This window comes from Pogoniulus pusillus, chromosome 28 (assembly GCF_015220805.1).
Source record: "Pogoniulus pusillus isolate bPogPus1 chromosome 28, bPogPus1.pri, whole genome shotgun sequence".
NCBI lineage: Eukaryota > Metazoa > Chordata > Aves > Piciformes > Lybiidae > Pogoniulus > Pogoniulus pusillus.
The window spans coordinates 470,986-486,519 of NC_087291.1; the positions used below are offsets into that span (position 1 = coordinate 470,986).

At 42.6% G+C, this 15,534-nt stretch overlaps 2 protein-coding genes across 5 annotated transcripts in view; one reads left to right on the top strand and one right to left on the bottom strand.

The window, feature by feature from the left end:
• ZNF654 (zinc finger protein 654) overlaps window positions 1-6,632 on the bottom strand; it is a 48,494-nt gene extending 41,862 nt beyond the window's left edge. The window contains 1 exon segment of the mRNA XM_064166916.1: window positions 6,623-6,632. The gene's annotated coding sequence lies outside the window, so the exon portion shown is untranslated.
• Window positions 6,633-7,179: 547 nt separating this feature from the next.
• Window positions 7,180-14,891, top strand: CGGBP1 (CGG triplet repeat binding protein 1). 4 transcript variants are annotated; one of them, XM_064166850.1, is made up of 3 exons: window positions 7,180-7,475; window positions 8,646-8,711; window positions 12,668-14,891. In XM_064166850.1, the coding sequence occupies exon 3, from the start codon at window positions 12,690-12,692 to the stop codon at window positions 13,191-13,193; it is 504 nt and encodes a 167-aa protein (XP_064022920.1). In that variant the 5' UTR covers window positions 7,180-7,475; window positions 8,646-8,711; window positions 12,668-12,689; the 3' UTR covers window positions 13,194-14,891. The 4 variants fall into 4 exon arrangements, with proteins under 4 accessions (XP_064022920.1, XP_064022918.1, XP_064022919.1 ...); XM_064166849.1 differs by lacking the exon at window positions 7,180-7,475 and adding an exon at window positions 7,630-8,157; XM_064166848.1 differs by lacking the exon at window positions 8,646-8,711 and having other exon boundaries at window positions 7,182-7,475.
• The last annotated feature ends 643 nt before the right edge of the window (window positions 14,892-15,534 follow it).

Sequence of the window (15,534 nt, forward strand, 5' to 3'; positions counted from 1 at the left end):
AATAAAAAAGGGCAAATATTCCATTATCCAAATTGAGAGTACAAAAAGCATTTAAGATTTCAAGATAACATAAAACATCACTTAACAGATACAAGTTTAAAATAGTTTTTAGATGGTAAATATATTTTTTAATGATATTAGCAATGGTTCTACTGCAGCTCCTATGGTAATATTATATAGGGATTAACCAAACACAATCACACTTCTGGCAAAAAACATAACCAGCATGACACGTCCTTTAAGACAAGCTTCTGCCAATGCTCTATGTTCAGCTCTTCCCCCCACCTCCCTCTTAAACACCAGAATCTCATCCATTTCCTCAGTTTGCTCCTTACAGCCATCATGCTTAGCTAACCAAAGATCCAGTTCCTACACATACATACAGTATGTCACTTGCAAAGCAGTGAAAAGTTTTTCCTAGGGTTTATATTAACCCTAGAAAAGCAGTTTTGGCTACTTAAAGCAATGTAGTAAATGCATCAACGCGTAATACTGTATGACTACAAGTTAAATAGTTATAAATACTTAGCTTCCAATTATTTTTAATATTATTCATACTTAAAAGAATTTATAGTTTGATTAGTACCCCCCCTAAAGTCAGCCAATTAAAATAAATTGTTTTATTATACATGAAAAAGAACTGTTTTGTGAACATACATGTTTGCATATGTCCAGATCACCAGTGACATTAACAAAATGCAACTTAAAACATCTTTCACATAAGAAGTACAATTACTTCTTCCCCTCAACTCCTACTCGAAAGAACTTAAGTTTTTTGGGTTTTTGCATTATCTACTGCAGAAACTGTCTTTTCTAACTTGAAAACGGCCATGTTGCAAGGCCATTAGACAGGCTATGCCAGAGATGCATCATTCAACAGAAAGCCTTCTTTTAGGCATAAAAACCTGCAGCTCCTTTACAAATGTCTTTATACATTTTTCCAAGGGAAAGGCAAAAGCTTGATTTCATACAAGAGCTATGGTTTGAGATAAGGAGTTTAAAACTGGAAAAGCAGTAGTACCAAGCTTCTTTCAGTAAGTTTAAGTGTGAAACAGGAAAATTTCAATTATGTGGAAGAAGAAAATGTTACAAATCAAGAAGACTATACATTGTATCCTACATTTGGACAATGTTTCATTTTTAAAAACATTAACTATTTAATCCCAATTTTTAAAGAGGGAGATAACTTACCCTGGTAAAGCTAAAAGATCAGGCACAAAAACTGAGAAGCCAGTAAAAAGAGAGAGAAAATAAGCAAAAAAAAGCTTTTATAATGTTCATGACAAGACCACTGAACACCTTCAGCCTATGCAGCTGCAAATAAAGAGGTTGAAAACTACCTAACTAATGTGAATTCTCCCAAAGAGCTGACTGAAAATAGCCAAACACATTACACATACCACAAAGTAGTCTTGCATGACAGTGGCTTATAAACTGTTGAAGGAAAGAGTGCCACCACTTAACCCAAGGCATCCTTCTCTACAGATAATCCTCAGGACTAGGGGGAATGGAGCAAAGCTGGAGATGGGTAGGTTGCCAGCCTGGACGAGTAGGAGGAAGTTCTTCACCATGAGAAAGGTTGAGATGCCGAGAATGGGTTTGCCCAGGGAGGTGTCTGTAGCCCCATCCCTGTAGGTGTTTAAGGGCCGGGCCTGGATGGGAGGCTCTGGTCCAGCCTGAGTGTAGGGTAGGGTGTCCTGCCCCTTGGGCATGGGGAGATTGGGAACTATATGATCCTTGTGGTCCCTTCCAACCCTGACAGATTCTATGAATAATCAGTACTTGGGCATTTGGTAGCCTGCCACAGCTATTTTGAAGGGCATCCTTTTTAAATCTGAAATTCCACTTGAATCTCAAGCAGCACAACACTAACTGATAACTAGCAAATTGAATATGTTTTGGTTTCCACCAGCCAAGCACAGAAAAAACAGAAAATAAAAGGACAGATCAATTGTTAAATCTAAACTGGTTTCAGATATTCTTTAATATATCAAATAAAATGTAGTTACTGCAATGTATGGTTTTCCCTTCACAAGCTTCCGCATCACTAGAAACATCATACACTAAAAACAACCTGAAGTCTATCAGACTTTCAACACGTGCTCTCAATTTATCAGAAAGCTACAAGAAGCCCCTACGGTTGGTAGCATCATAGAAATCAACCAGGGCTGGAGAGACCTCCAAGATCATCCAGTCCAACCCCATCCCCCAGCCCTATCCAGTCAACCAGACCATGGCACCAAGTGCCTCATCCAGTCCCCTCTTGAACAAGAAAAAAAAGGTATTAAAAAATTACAGATTCTACCTTTGCAGAAAAAAACTTCAAACAAATTGAGGAGATTGCTTTCCACTAGCAGTATTCATATGAGCAAGAAGCTTCTGTAGCTAAATTTCACATAGTGTATGGGAGATCAAACACAGATGACAAAGGTCCAAAACATATAAAAAACAAGTCTGGCATAATCTAAAGGTTTGGTTGGGCTTCTGGGGTTTCTTTTCCTTCCCATTCCACTCCCCCACACCCCAATAATTTAAAAGCACCTTAATATTGACTTGAAGTTTCAAAGAGTCCAAAGCGAGTACTTTCAAAGTTATGCACACAATAGCATGAAAATGTATTAATCTCAAACAAGTACAAACATTCGAAGATACGCATCTTCTGCCTCACCCCACAAATGATAGACAGCAGCTGAGTCATATACCCTTATATACTTTTAATCAACTAAAATAAATTGAGACAGCACTACCTTACCCACCTGCATCACTTATTTTTTCTTCTTCGCTTTCAAGTTGATAAACCTAATAATTTCCAGCAGTGACTCGAGATACTACCAGTTAACCATAAGCAAACAAGGTAGTCTATTTCAGGAAGCCAGATCATACTGGAGGGGCAGTAAGCTTATGCCACCAGTAGGAGCAGATCAAGTAGTTTTCACTTCTCTCAGTATTACCTTTTTACATTGTATTAGACTATCTTGTCTTTATCTCAGTCAGTGCCAAGAAACATAAAATCGCAGTTACACAGCCACGTGGATACTTATACAAATGATGAGAGTAACTCATATTTTGATACTGTATAACGTTACAAGAAAATATTCCCAAGAGAATACTCAAGCTGCTCACTGATGAAACTATACCTACAACAAGTGTAACAAAGTAAGCTATATCCATTTTCCAGCTCTGTTGTTTTCAAACCAAATACATTTGGAAATTTATCCATCTAATTATAAAAGTACCTTCTCCATTTCCCATACCAAAAAATAATTATCTACATTATTTTCTTGCTCTCCAATGTTTACATTTCATTCACACAAGAACTTCTCTATGGTTCTGGTCCCTGAGAAATCTCATTAAAGAGCTCCAAGCTCTCCATAAAACATAACAAGTTAAAGTTTCCCAATGTTCACTTAGGAGCTTCTTGCTAGTACCACCTTCCAAATTTCTTTAAACCTACAAACTAGGTACAGACAACTTTTTCTTTTGCTTGCCAAAAAGTTGAAATAGTAGACAAACTTTTCAGCAAGGTCTAAGGGGTTTCAGTATGCATCAACTTCACAAAAAGAGAGAAATAATCAGATCAGCAATTTTTAGAAAGTTACATAGAAACAGTTGGTGAAATGCATAAACTGGGGCATTTATCCTCCAACTGTCTCTTTGCATTCTAACACAGAAGTCTTGGGTTTTGTTTTCCTAATGTTGGTCAATCTCAAAATCTAAGAAAACATTTTATTCCACTTTACCTTGAAAGATTCAGGGTGTAATGGCTCTGTATGACCATTGCACACCTGCAATATGAAAAAACAGGTCCAGAAACAACACATGGGTTTATGAGTACGTCCCAACTGACATCATCTTGTTTCATTAAATTGTGATTACACGTAAATTTAAGGAAAATACTGTGACAATCCAGTCACCCTATCAAACATTATATAATCAACTATGGGTAAAACAAAGTTCAGTTTAGTACTTAATCTGGCTGTTTACAGCATATTTTTACTTTTTTAAGATATTTCAGGATGAGAGAACACATTGCATGCGAAAGTATAAACACTCCATAACTCTAAGATCAGTGAAGAGTTTTTTGCTTTTACTTAGAGAAAAGGCCGCCCAGGACAGAAAAGGGCTTGCTTCCATTTTGTAGCTGTTACTGGCAGCGTGGAATTGTGCATACTTCAACACAAGCAGCGATTGCACAATATTATTTTCCCATGCAGACAAGAAGATTTTCATCACTATGGCTTAAGCACAGCCATATATTAAAAAATACAGTTATTAGAAAAGAAAAAAACTAGTTTAAGTAGTTCAAACTCGTGGGTTTTGTTGCCAAATATTTCTACAAACTCGCTGCTCAATTTTGACAGTACAAACAGGAACACAGAAAGACAACCTAGAACATTAAGAAGTACCAAATAACCCTACAAGTTAAAATGTGTTATCAGTGCAGAGTGGCCTAAGTTGGGGAGTCCCGATATGCACAACAGCCAATGCCGATCTCAAAAGATCCTGGATAGAAAAGAGTACAAGCCCTCTGGGACAAAAAGTAGAGCTAAAGGGAGAATAATTCTAAAAAATGATACATCTAGTGACAAAAAAAACCCAACAAAACAAAAAAAAACCCAGAAGCTAAAGCTGAATCTAGTGAAGTGATTCAGTGAGAAATTTTACCATAAATGTTATAAGAGATGACCTAAACTTCATGATACTTCTGAAGAAAGATAAATATGCTTCACTTATTAAAAAGGCTGAGGGCCTTTTAGCCCTCTCTATGTACACATACATACAGAGCAATGTAATTACACCACTGGCATTCTCATGAGGATAAACAAGCTAATATGCATCACGCATGTTTGTTGTCAAACACAGATGTTCCACAAGCTTTTTGTACCAGCACACTGCAGCAATTAGGACCCTGTATTTACACAGTTACATCAGTAGAAAAATCCGTTACTAAAAAAGCATGCTAACTAAACAGGAAGATTTTATTTTGAGTAAGCACATGACTGCTGATCACACTAGACTGAATTTAAACAAAAAAAGAATCCTAGAGACAAGGTGTTAATACATAACTCATACTTACTCCTAAATAATCAGGGTTATTAAAGAAGTTCAGAAGAAAAGAAACAGCCTTTTATATACTCAGAACACTTGATGAGCACTTTTAGAGCTAATAAACTCAAAACAAAACATAGCAGGAAGAGAGTTTTATAACCTTTCTACACAAGGTCAAATTATTCAGATATTCTACCAGTAACAACTATGATGCAACTATTCTACAAGCAAACTCCTTCCCTGGTCTTATTATTTTCTGTTTTCTACTAATTCCTATCTGGGAAACAGCATTGAACATTAGTATATGAAGCTATCACTCTGCCCACGCTTCCTCCTAATACAACACATTCAATACACGGTACATATAGCTAGAAAAATCTAAGACAGTTCTGTGCTCAGCAGAAGCAAATATCTTGCAACCTTCCAACTTAATGAAATATAGGCTGTGAATTCTCACCATTGTAGTTTGCTCTACCCTTCTCTTTTATTGACTCACTTTTTTTTTTCACACAGTTTAAAGAAAATCACCAAAGAGAAGAAAATACATAAGACTGATAAACCCAAAAAAGCAGCCTTGTGGACTTACTGAGCAGCATGTTATCTGAGATTTCAAACAGCTGTTTCATTGAATGTTAAAATGAGAACACAATGGCAACACAGAAATGCATATATTTAAATGGAAGGCCATGAATTAATCTCACACAACCAAAATTTCTAGCCTGTGTTTCGAAAATGGCAAGCAGTGTGCTGAAATATACTCATTCATAACTAGGGTTAATCAACACCTGCTGATGAAAGCAACGAGGAAAACAATCTGTTGGCGCTTATTACTTCGCAAGACATACATAGAGGTTACAAAAAGCACAAGAATTCTGAACCCACAATAAAGAAATGATAGCTTTTCGAATAATAATAAATATATCTATAAAAACATATAAATAATAAAAACACATATGTATATACAGAGACGACCACCCCGGTCTATTTAACCACCATTACAGGACTGTTTCCGAGGTCCTCCCTCCACCACCTGCCCAACTCCTAGCTCAGGTAAATACAGCCGGAGCTGTTTTGAACCGCACCACCACCGCACGTGTTTCAGTCCGCCGGGCCCGAACGCGGCCAGACTCCCGGCAGCGGCGGGGCCACGCCCACCCTCAGGACGATCCCCAACCCTCCGCGCCGGGAGCTGCCTTCTCTCTGCTCCCTCCCCCACGCAATCCCTCCTGCCCAGTCCCAGCCGGCCCTGCGCCCTGCCTCGGCCTCCACCCTCGCCCCCGGGCCGGAAGAACTTAGCGGCAGCACTCCCAGCCGACCCGTGGACGGACAGGCGTCTCCTCTGCTCCCTGTCCCTGCTTCAAGGCCAGGAGCCCTCTGGCCCACTAATCCCCCGGCTCTGCCCCGACACTGACCCTAGGCCAACAAAAAGCAGCCACAGCACCGTGCTACCCCCACAACTCCGACAGAACGGACAGGACCCCAAACCCTCACTGCGCCCCACCTCCGCTGCGTGGGGGGAGGGGGGCAAGGAGCGGGCGAGGGTGGGGGGGAGGGGGGGCAAGGCGGCACTCACCTGGCAGAAGCGGCGGGCAGTAATACTGCTGTTGAGAAGGGCCGGCAGTCCGGCGGGCAGTCCCGGCGTTACCAGCGCCTCCAGCTCTCACTGAGCCGCTCTGACTCCTGATCACTCTCGGTCTTCCGCCATGCTGCTCCGGGCCGCCCTGCGCGTACCGAACACCCCCGAGCCCCCACCCCACCGCGCCGGAAGGGACGCCTCACTCCGCGCCACCTCATGTCCGGCCACACCCCCCAGCCCGCGTCTCTATTGGCCAGTCACCGTGCCGATCACGGCCGGCGACGGGAGGGGCTCGCTGATAACCTCTGACCTCAGGCTCCCCTTCCACCTGCTTCCACCGAAGCGACAGCCGATTGGAGCAAAAGTCTTTTCGTTACTTCACCGCCCTCTGCCATTGGCTTCTCTCCTGTCTGTCACACTCCCGCTGATGTCTCGGCTGCTTCCCACTGTCAAAACACCCCTTCCGCTAAGAGCCGCTGTTGCCCTCGCCTGCCCTGCCTCGTCCGAGCACTCCTCCATCGCAACGCCTATGCCCGCCCCGCGTTTCTAATTGGCTAAGAAGTGCCTTCCATCTCTCACGCTAGGACAGGGGAACCAATCGCTGCGGGATCTCTGCCGCTTGGCCGCTTCACCGCGGCGGGGGCAGGGTGGGCGCGCGCGGCGGTTGCTAGGCGGTTCCTAGGTCCCGCCTCCCGCCGCCGCTAAGTCCGCCTGGCTGCGGTGCTTCGGCCGTCAGTGGGAAAGGGAGCCTGACCCACAGCGCAGAGCTCCCCCCTAGAGCGGCGGCGGCGGCGGTAGCAGCAGTAGCCCCGCGGTGGCGCGGCGTGGGGAATCTGCGCGGCTGGAGCTGGTAATGGGGACCGGTAGGGGGCGAGCGGGGGCAGGCGGGCTGCACTACTCCGTCGGGGCCCGCCTGGGGCCGCGCTCTCTCGAAGCCCCGGCTGTAGAGCGTCGCGGGGCTGTGGGGCCGGCAGCGCCTTCCGGCTTTGCTGTGAAAACACTCACAGGAGAGGGGTGGGGTGGGGCTGAAGCACTGGTCTACTGCCGCTTCGAAACTGGAGGGGTAGTGGAGGCCTGGGGTCCCTGTTACGCCGTCTGGCGTCGGGCCAGGCCCTGAGTCCTGTGGGGAGCGAGAAGATTGAGACAGCCGTCTGGAGCGTGGCCCTCGCCCCTTCTCGTAAGCCCTTACTGGTTAACGCCGCCATCAATTCAGTGACCAAACGCCAGGGTCTCGAGTTCTGGATCCCAGTCAGGGTGAGGGGAACGTGTTTGGTGGTTGGAAAAACAGAGGTGTTTTCTCCTTCATATGAAGGACTTCTTGGGGTCGCCAAGAGGTACCACGCGTACGTCGTGGTTCTGTTTCCCATGACTGCTCAGTCAAGGCGTGCTAATCTACCTTCTCCAGGATTCCCCCCCCTTCAGAAAAGCTTGCCTCATTGGGAAGTGTAACTGGTGTCTGTCCTGGATGCACTGTCCTCACGCACATCTTCCCGGGCCTTTGGGAGTCCAGAAGGTAGTTCAGGCATTAGCAGGTATGAAAGAACCCACGTCAAAATTTGGGGGGGAGGGGGAAACAACACAAGAAAACCACGAAAAAAGCAGTTGTGTAGTTCAGAGTTCCTGTGGATTTGATACAGCATAAGTGCAAACAACTAGTTTGGTAAAGAATTTGTTTTGATGTTTCAGAAGCCTAGGCAACAAATTTATGTTAAGATGTGTTTTCTGCTTGATCTCAGGAAACAATTACTAGGAAACTCATGGAGATAAATTGCATAAAGCAATAAAAAGAATGTTGGCGGTTCTTTGATGCTGAAAATAGTTGGTTTATCTAGTCTGAAGCATTGTGTAGTATGAGTCAAGACTTATGATTCTGTGAAGTAGCAGACAATTCAAAATTTAACGTGTAAAGGAGCTAAATAGGAAAGTCTCTCTCACCTTGTTGCTTCAAAAGGTTGTCATCTCTTAGCGTAGCAATCATTTAAAAAAAAAAAAAGACAGTTCTCTGTTCCTGTACTTTCAGAGCAAGTAAAAGGCATTCTGGACAGCAGGAACTTCACTCCTTAGAGCTGGCCAAGCTCAACTTATGGTTAGTTTGGAAGTTCTGGTCTTTCAAAGACTGATCTTTTAAAATGTTCCAACAGCAGTCTGAGTGTAGAAAAATACATCTAGAGCTATTCACATCTCAGTCTGTCTTGTAAGCACTGTCAGTACAAAATTCTTCAAGGTCATTCATACCTGTAGGGAAATACCCAACACCCCATTACATTTCTTTGTAATACTTTCTTATTTTTTTGTTTTGTTTAGGGAAGTGGGATTTTAGTGTAGTTTGATCATTTTGCACAGAAAACCTCAAACCTAAACAGAGCTGTTTCTTGACTTCAGCTTCAATTTGAAAAGGACTTAAATTATTTTGACTGAGGTTTACACCAGCTCAATTTCTCAACCACAAAAAAACCCCAATCCTGTTTCATTTTAGTGCGCACTTTACTGCCAACTTTGGTAGTACAGTGTAATTTAGAGTGATACTAGTGTCCTGATTCCAGCAGTCTCCTCTCACAAACCCAGGCTGGGAAGAAAAATAACAAAAATATATGGGTTGAGGTAAGCTGATAGAAGGTACAGTTGCCTTAACCTATTTCACAGAGAAGCATAGTACAAGGAGAAGCAGCGGCAGAAGCCAGCGATGGAGTGACTCACCCCCCCCAAACCCACAGCCAGCCCAAGCAAAAAAATACCCAACACCCCAAAATCAGAAACCATAAGCAGCAACCAGAAACAGGAAGTCTCTCAGCTAACAGTCTGAATTTCAAGCAGCATGATGCTTTGCTCTGGTCAGCACTTCCATTTTAAAGCTGTCATAACATTAGCATGGTATCAAATAGTCATCAGTAAATTAAATTGACTAAACCCATGACATCGACATTATACCATCTACACCAGGGGTCCTCAAACTTTTTAAACAGGAGGCCAGTTCACTATCCCTCAGACACTGTCAGGGGCCGGACTATAGTTTGATTCTAGCCCAGTCCCGGTGGGTGCTTGGGGGCTGCAGAGGCAGGCGAGCAGATTAAGTGGCAGGAAGTCGCTGCTTGGTTTCCCCTACAACCCCCGGTGGGGGGGTTCTGTAAATACTGACGGGCCAGATTGAGGACCCTGGGGGGCCATATCCGGCCTGCAGGCCATCGTTTGAGGACCCCGATCTACACCATGTGCAGCGGCAATTAACATTATGCAACATATTATCATGCATCATTCAACGTCCTTTCTCACTTGAATTGAGATTGTCTTGTACACAACAGACTGCAGATGTTCTGGAACTCACCCTGTTCCAGTACAGTCTGGATCAGTCCAAATGATGGGCCTGTACTTCCACCCCTGGAGAAGCCAATTCCAGCCACCTCTCCAAGTGAAAGCAAACTGTGGCCTGCATTCCAGTGCTCAGCTTCTAACACACCCAGCTCTCACACCAGAAATAAAAATGGGTTCCACTCCTCACAGTTTGTTGACATCAGAGTACACTGTGCATCTATATCTACTAAAGCTTTATACTCTTCTGGGTTCAGCTTGTCAAGCCACCTGATCCACGTGGTCCAACAGACCCCACGGTCTCTCCACTCCACCTGGTTGGAGGCAGGGCCTCTGTAATTCTGACTGGAGTCACTTGTGTCCTGTGAAGATGTTTTGGAAGTCCTTTCAGGAGACTCAGAAGCAGGATCAGTTGTTCTGCTTTTTTGGGGGTGATTTTCCACTGGAAATTGGGGCAGCATTCTTCTAGTGAGAATTTCCTTGTAATTCACAGACTCACACAGCTAGGACTGCTGTGGGTTTTCCATCCTCCTTCCCCATGGTCTTGTAAGTAAAATTATAGGTACGCCGTGGAGTCTACCTCCCAGATTGAGATGTGGAAGCACTTGCTGTAACAAGACCATACAGCTGAAGAATAAGACATGCTCTTTTTGAGTTCATGGACCTCCTGGGACAGTTCCTTCACAGCTGAAACACAGACCTGCACAGAGGAAGAGAGAATTGCTTCATATCTCAGGAGCCTGCTAGCCATTCCATCCACTGTTTGGCCATCTTTCAAGGCCAGGGATAAAGACTGAGTGACTACATCTGTTTTGCTTGTTTCCCTGATGATCCTGATTCATCCTCATCACTTGAAAGATGAGCTGCTTTCCTCGTATGTTTGGTTTTTTGTACAGGAGTGACTGATACTGGCACAGCATGGTTGTCTGGTGCAGCTGCCATGCTGGCTTTTGGGTTCTGAGTAGCCACAGTGCCTGTTGGTCTGTTTGCAAGTCAAGAGACCTTTGGCCCATCAGTGCTTTTGAACAGTGATGAGCATGGGCCAGGCCCAAACACATCACAGTGATTTCTGTCAGGAATTTCTGGACGGACAGGCAACATACTTTTCCCAAATATTTTAACAGTTTGTCAAGATTTTGATCTCGTTTAGGGATGAAATTCCAAGACATTGGAGGTGACCACCATCCTAGGCACTTGCCTATGGTCTCTTGCACACCCAGCCCCTCATAATTATCCAGCCTCAAGGCAAATCTCCAGGTCATATTCTTGGGAAAAACCCACATCAGTCTGTCCATCAATTGGGTGGCATTACACCTACACCAAATGGCTAGTGGGATAACCATATCACAAAATTCCGGTAGCCAGCACACTACCACCATAGCTTTAAGCCGTTTCCCTGAGCTGCTAAGTACCACCAGAAAAAGCACATCAAGCGCAGATGTGTAAGTGTGTATGTAATGTAATGAGGACTGGGCTCCAGCACGTCAATCCCAGCTATCCCCAGAAAGCAGATACATTAACACAGCAAACATACCATGGGAGAAAAGTATACAAAATACTTTTGACAAGCCTTAATTGAATCCTCTCATTATCTTTCCTCGTTATCTGACCCTTTTTGCTCTACATTGGGTGGCAAGATAGACTGTCCTGGTTTCAACAGTCTGCTCTCATAATTCCACCCTCCCTCCTCAGCTCAGGAGGATATGTAACAAAAAAAAAAAATCCTGGGTTGAGATAAGGAGTGTTTAATGAGATGATACAATGTACAATTACTTGTGCCTGTTTCACAGAAAAGCACAGCAAAACCAGAGGCAGCAACAGAAGTTAGCAATAAAAACACTCTTCTACCCCACAAACCTACAGCCAGCCAAGGAGAAAAGACCAACATCACAACATTAGAAAACGGAATCAGCAACCAGACACAGAAGGACTCATTACAATCTGAACTACAAGCCCCATGACGCTTTGCTTCAGCCAGAACTTCATTTTTAAAGCTGCATGATGTTAGCATGCTATCAGATATTGAGCAGTAGATTCAACTGGCTAAACCCATGACAAGACAAAAGTGTCTCATAGTTATCAGTTGTCTTTGAAAATATAGGTTCTTGTGTTGAAATGTATGTAGTTTTGTGTTTCAGCAGTGTCTAGTTGCAAAGACAAAACAATTTGTTTTTGAGTTAAGGTTCAGTCTAATTACTGTGACTTGAGCTGGGGGAAAAGTGCAGGGTGTTCCCCAGCAAGTGCTAACAAAGTTTGTGTTTGGTTGATTTGGTTTGAGTTCTTTGGTGTTTTGTTTTTTTACTGGCTTTTGTGACAGTAATGAACTTCTTGCCTATATTTGGACAGCTGAGCTTTTGATATCAGAATACATAAACATTTTTCAGGAAATAAACAGAAAAATACAAACTCAGCATAATTAATAAACAGTCAAATATGCTGAAAATACTAAGAACCCTTTACCATAAAGAGTAAAGGTTGAAAACTATCTTCAAGAAAAACCAAAAAGCATTTCTATTTTGCTTTCAGTGATGAACAGATTGAGATTCAAGGGTTGAGCTTTGCAGCTGTAGAAACTAAAAAGTATTTTAGTCTGATCCATGAGGAACTTCATTCTCCTTTTCAAAAATGTTTTATACATGTCATTGTCTTGTTGTTGGATATTGAAAAGACTGTGTCTGGAACCATTTGGTTGAAGTTACTAGCACCCTTTAACGACCTTTCTTTTTTCATTTTCAGGTGAAGTTTGCTGAAGGCAACAATGGAACGATTTGGAGTGAAGTCTGCTCCATCACGTAACCGCTCTAAGACTGCTTTGTACGTAACTCCTCAGGATCGTGTGACTGAGTTTGGCAATGAGCTGCATGAAGATGGAGGTAAACTTTTCTGTACTTCCTGCAATGTGGTTCTGAATCACGTTCGCAAGTCTGCAATCAATGACCACCTCAAGTCTAAAACACACACAAAACGGAAGGCAGAGTTTGAGGAACAGAATGTCAGGAAGAAGCAAAGGACTCTGACTGCTTCCCTTCAATGCAACAGTACTGCCCAGACAGAGAAAACCAGCGTCATCCAGGACTTTGTGAAAATGTGCCTGGAAGCTAATATTCCTCTTGAGAAAGCTGATCATCCATCTGTTCGAGCCTTCCTGTCCCGCTACGTCAAGAATGGTGGTTCGATACCTAAGTCAGATCAGCTAAGGAAAGCGTACCTGCCTGATGGATATGACAACGAGAACCAACTTATCAATACTGAAGACCGTTGAGAAGAAAACTGTTGTCATCGTTGTGACGTTTACGTATTGATGGTGTGGTTTATTTTTATATTCATGCATCTATACAATGTTACCTATTGGTTTTACAAGCTATTTTGTATTATTGTAAAAATTACAATCGATTCGTGAACTTAGTGGTATGTCACAGACTGTTGCTAACGCTGCTGTAGACTTCAGAGCTACACTGATGCAGAACTCATTATGAATGTAGGGAACATACCAGGCATACACCTTACCTATGTTCACTCAAGATGTAACTGACACTAAGAAAAATGCACTTGTATGGAGGATTTCACTTACCTAAATTGTGCATTTAAATATACGAGGAAGACAATGGAATAGGGATTGTTAATCATGTCATTGGGTTGCTTTGTCCATTTTCCCGTTCATGAGTGAGTCACCAAAAAGAAGTGCTGCACATTTGAAATGCAAGAATGGTTAGTTAAGATATAACTGCTCTGTTGGGGGAGGATCATTGCAAATTTCTATTCAAGTTCAGTTTGCGTCCTACAACAGGAAACATTTTCTTCTCTAATACACTTTTATCCTATTTGGTACAAGTTAAATAGCCAAAACTGACATCTGAACTCTACTAAGTATTCTCAGGAAGCTCGGACTTCTGCAGGTTTGCCATGCATGCTTTAAAAACAAAAAAATCAGTTTCACTCTCTTAGTTTAAAATACCCCCTTCGGTTTCAGCACCAGTCTTTGAAAGCTGAGTAGACAAATCAGATACTTGAGTGTGATTTGCAGTGCAAGTAGAACTTATACTGGACCAAGGTATTAATAGAGAGAATTAATGCCTTTTTCTTACTAGCAGGACAAGGATGCTATATCTAACTCAGGGGTGAGCAAGGCAGTGAATTATGAAGTTGAAAAGGCTTATATATGGTGCACAGGAGAAGAGGCTTCTCCATCTTTCCCTGAAAGTCCTCTACATCTGGTCTTGTCCTCAACCTTTTGGATGAAAAATGTAATAGAAATCAAAAAGCTGTCAGTGCCCCTAAGTGCATGTATATTTGAAGCTGTGCTGCATTTCTTATTCTGTGCCAATGATGTCAAAAAGTAAAATGAGAAATTGAAAAATGTGAGTAATTTTACCCTCTCCCAAATGTAGTGAAGTATTACTGAACTATTCCAGATTATTAAGCCAAATGGCTCACTTGATATAAGTGCTCTAGAAAGGTTTTGAATGGATTGAGGGAACATTGTACAAAGTGTTAGAATATGACCAGCTCATACTTGCTCTAGAATTCCTTGAGATGCTGTGGGTTTAGGCAGGTGCCAAACATCTTCTAACAGCACAGAAATCCTCCACTCAGTGGATAAATAGCATAAGCATGCTTTAACTTCTAGTGGAGTCAGTTTCAGTTCAGCTTCCTTCACAAGCAGAATTTAGCAGTATCTGTTTCTCAGTATTTCTTTTAATGGAGATGTTTACAGTAATGCTATGTGATTGCTAAAAAGGGACAAAGTAACCTGCCGAGTCTGTTTCCGTAGCTATTTCACCAGCTCCTGCCAGAGCGGTCTCTTTTGCTGGATTGAGAGAGACTTAGATAGTTATCAGCAACTGATTTTGCGCAATTAGCTTCTCCAGAAATGCACTTGTGTTATGTCATAACCATGTCTTACGCACTGCTATGAGACCTGTTTGAATAAATGGTAGCTGCTTGTCTTTGTGTACCAGTACACAGGTAGTAAGTACACTGCTGCACCTTTGGTTCCTGTTGAAGCTTGCAGTCACAGGAATCGTGTCGGTTTATTGGTGCTGGTTTGAACCTTCAGGCAGAAATAGCAGTAGTATTTTTTTTCTCTAATCCTACATATCAAAATTTGCCTTCCGAGACATTTGCTATTGCACAAGATGGGCAATAGCTTATGATCACCAACTGCCTTGGACTAGAACTAAAAATCTCCCTTGCACCAAGTGAAAGCCTTCTTTGTCCTGACAATAATCAAAACTGTTCTTTTACAGACATTCTTTTGTTACATTGAAACCACATCCTTGCTTTTATGTTTTAGATTTTCAAGCTTTTGCATGCTATCTTAGAAAACAGCAGAGTAATGAGAAAACAGACTGCCATTAAACAAAAGCATCTAGAGCAGATGTTGTGATTAAAAGGTGTGAATTGGGGGTAGTTAGTTCAGTTCTTGCTAACATGGAGTTTCACAGGCTGCAACCCATAACCATTGCATGTAGGATTCAATGCTGGACGTTTTTCCTTTGACTGGCCAACTGACAGACATTTTGGAAAGCTTCATGGAAACATTAAATAGGCTCTTGAAAAAGGACAAGAAATCAAGCTACTTTCACTTACATGGCTTTCCATAA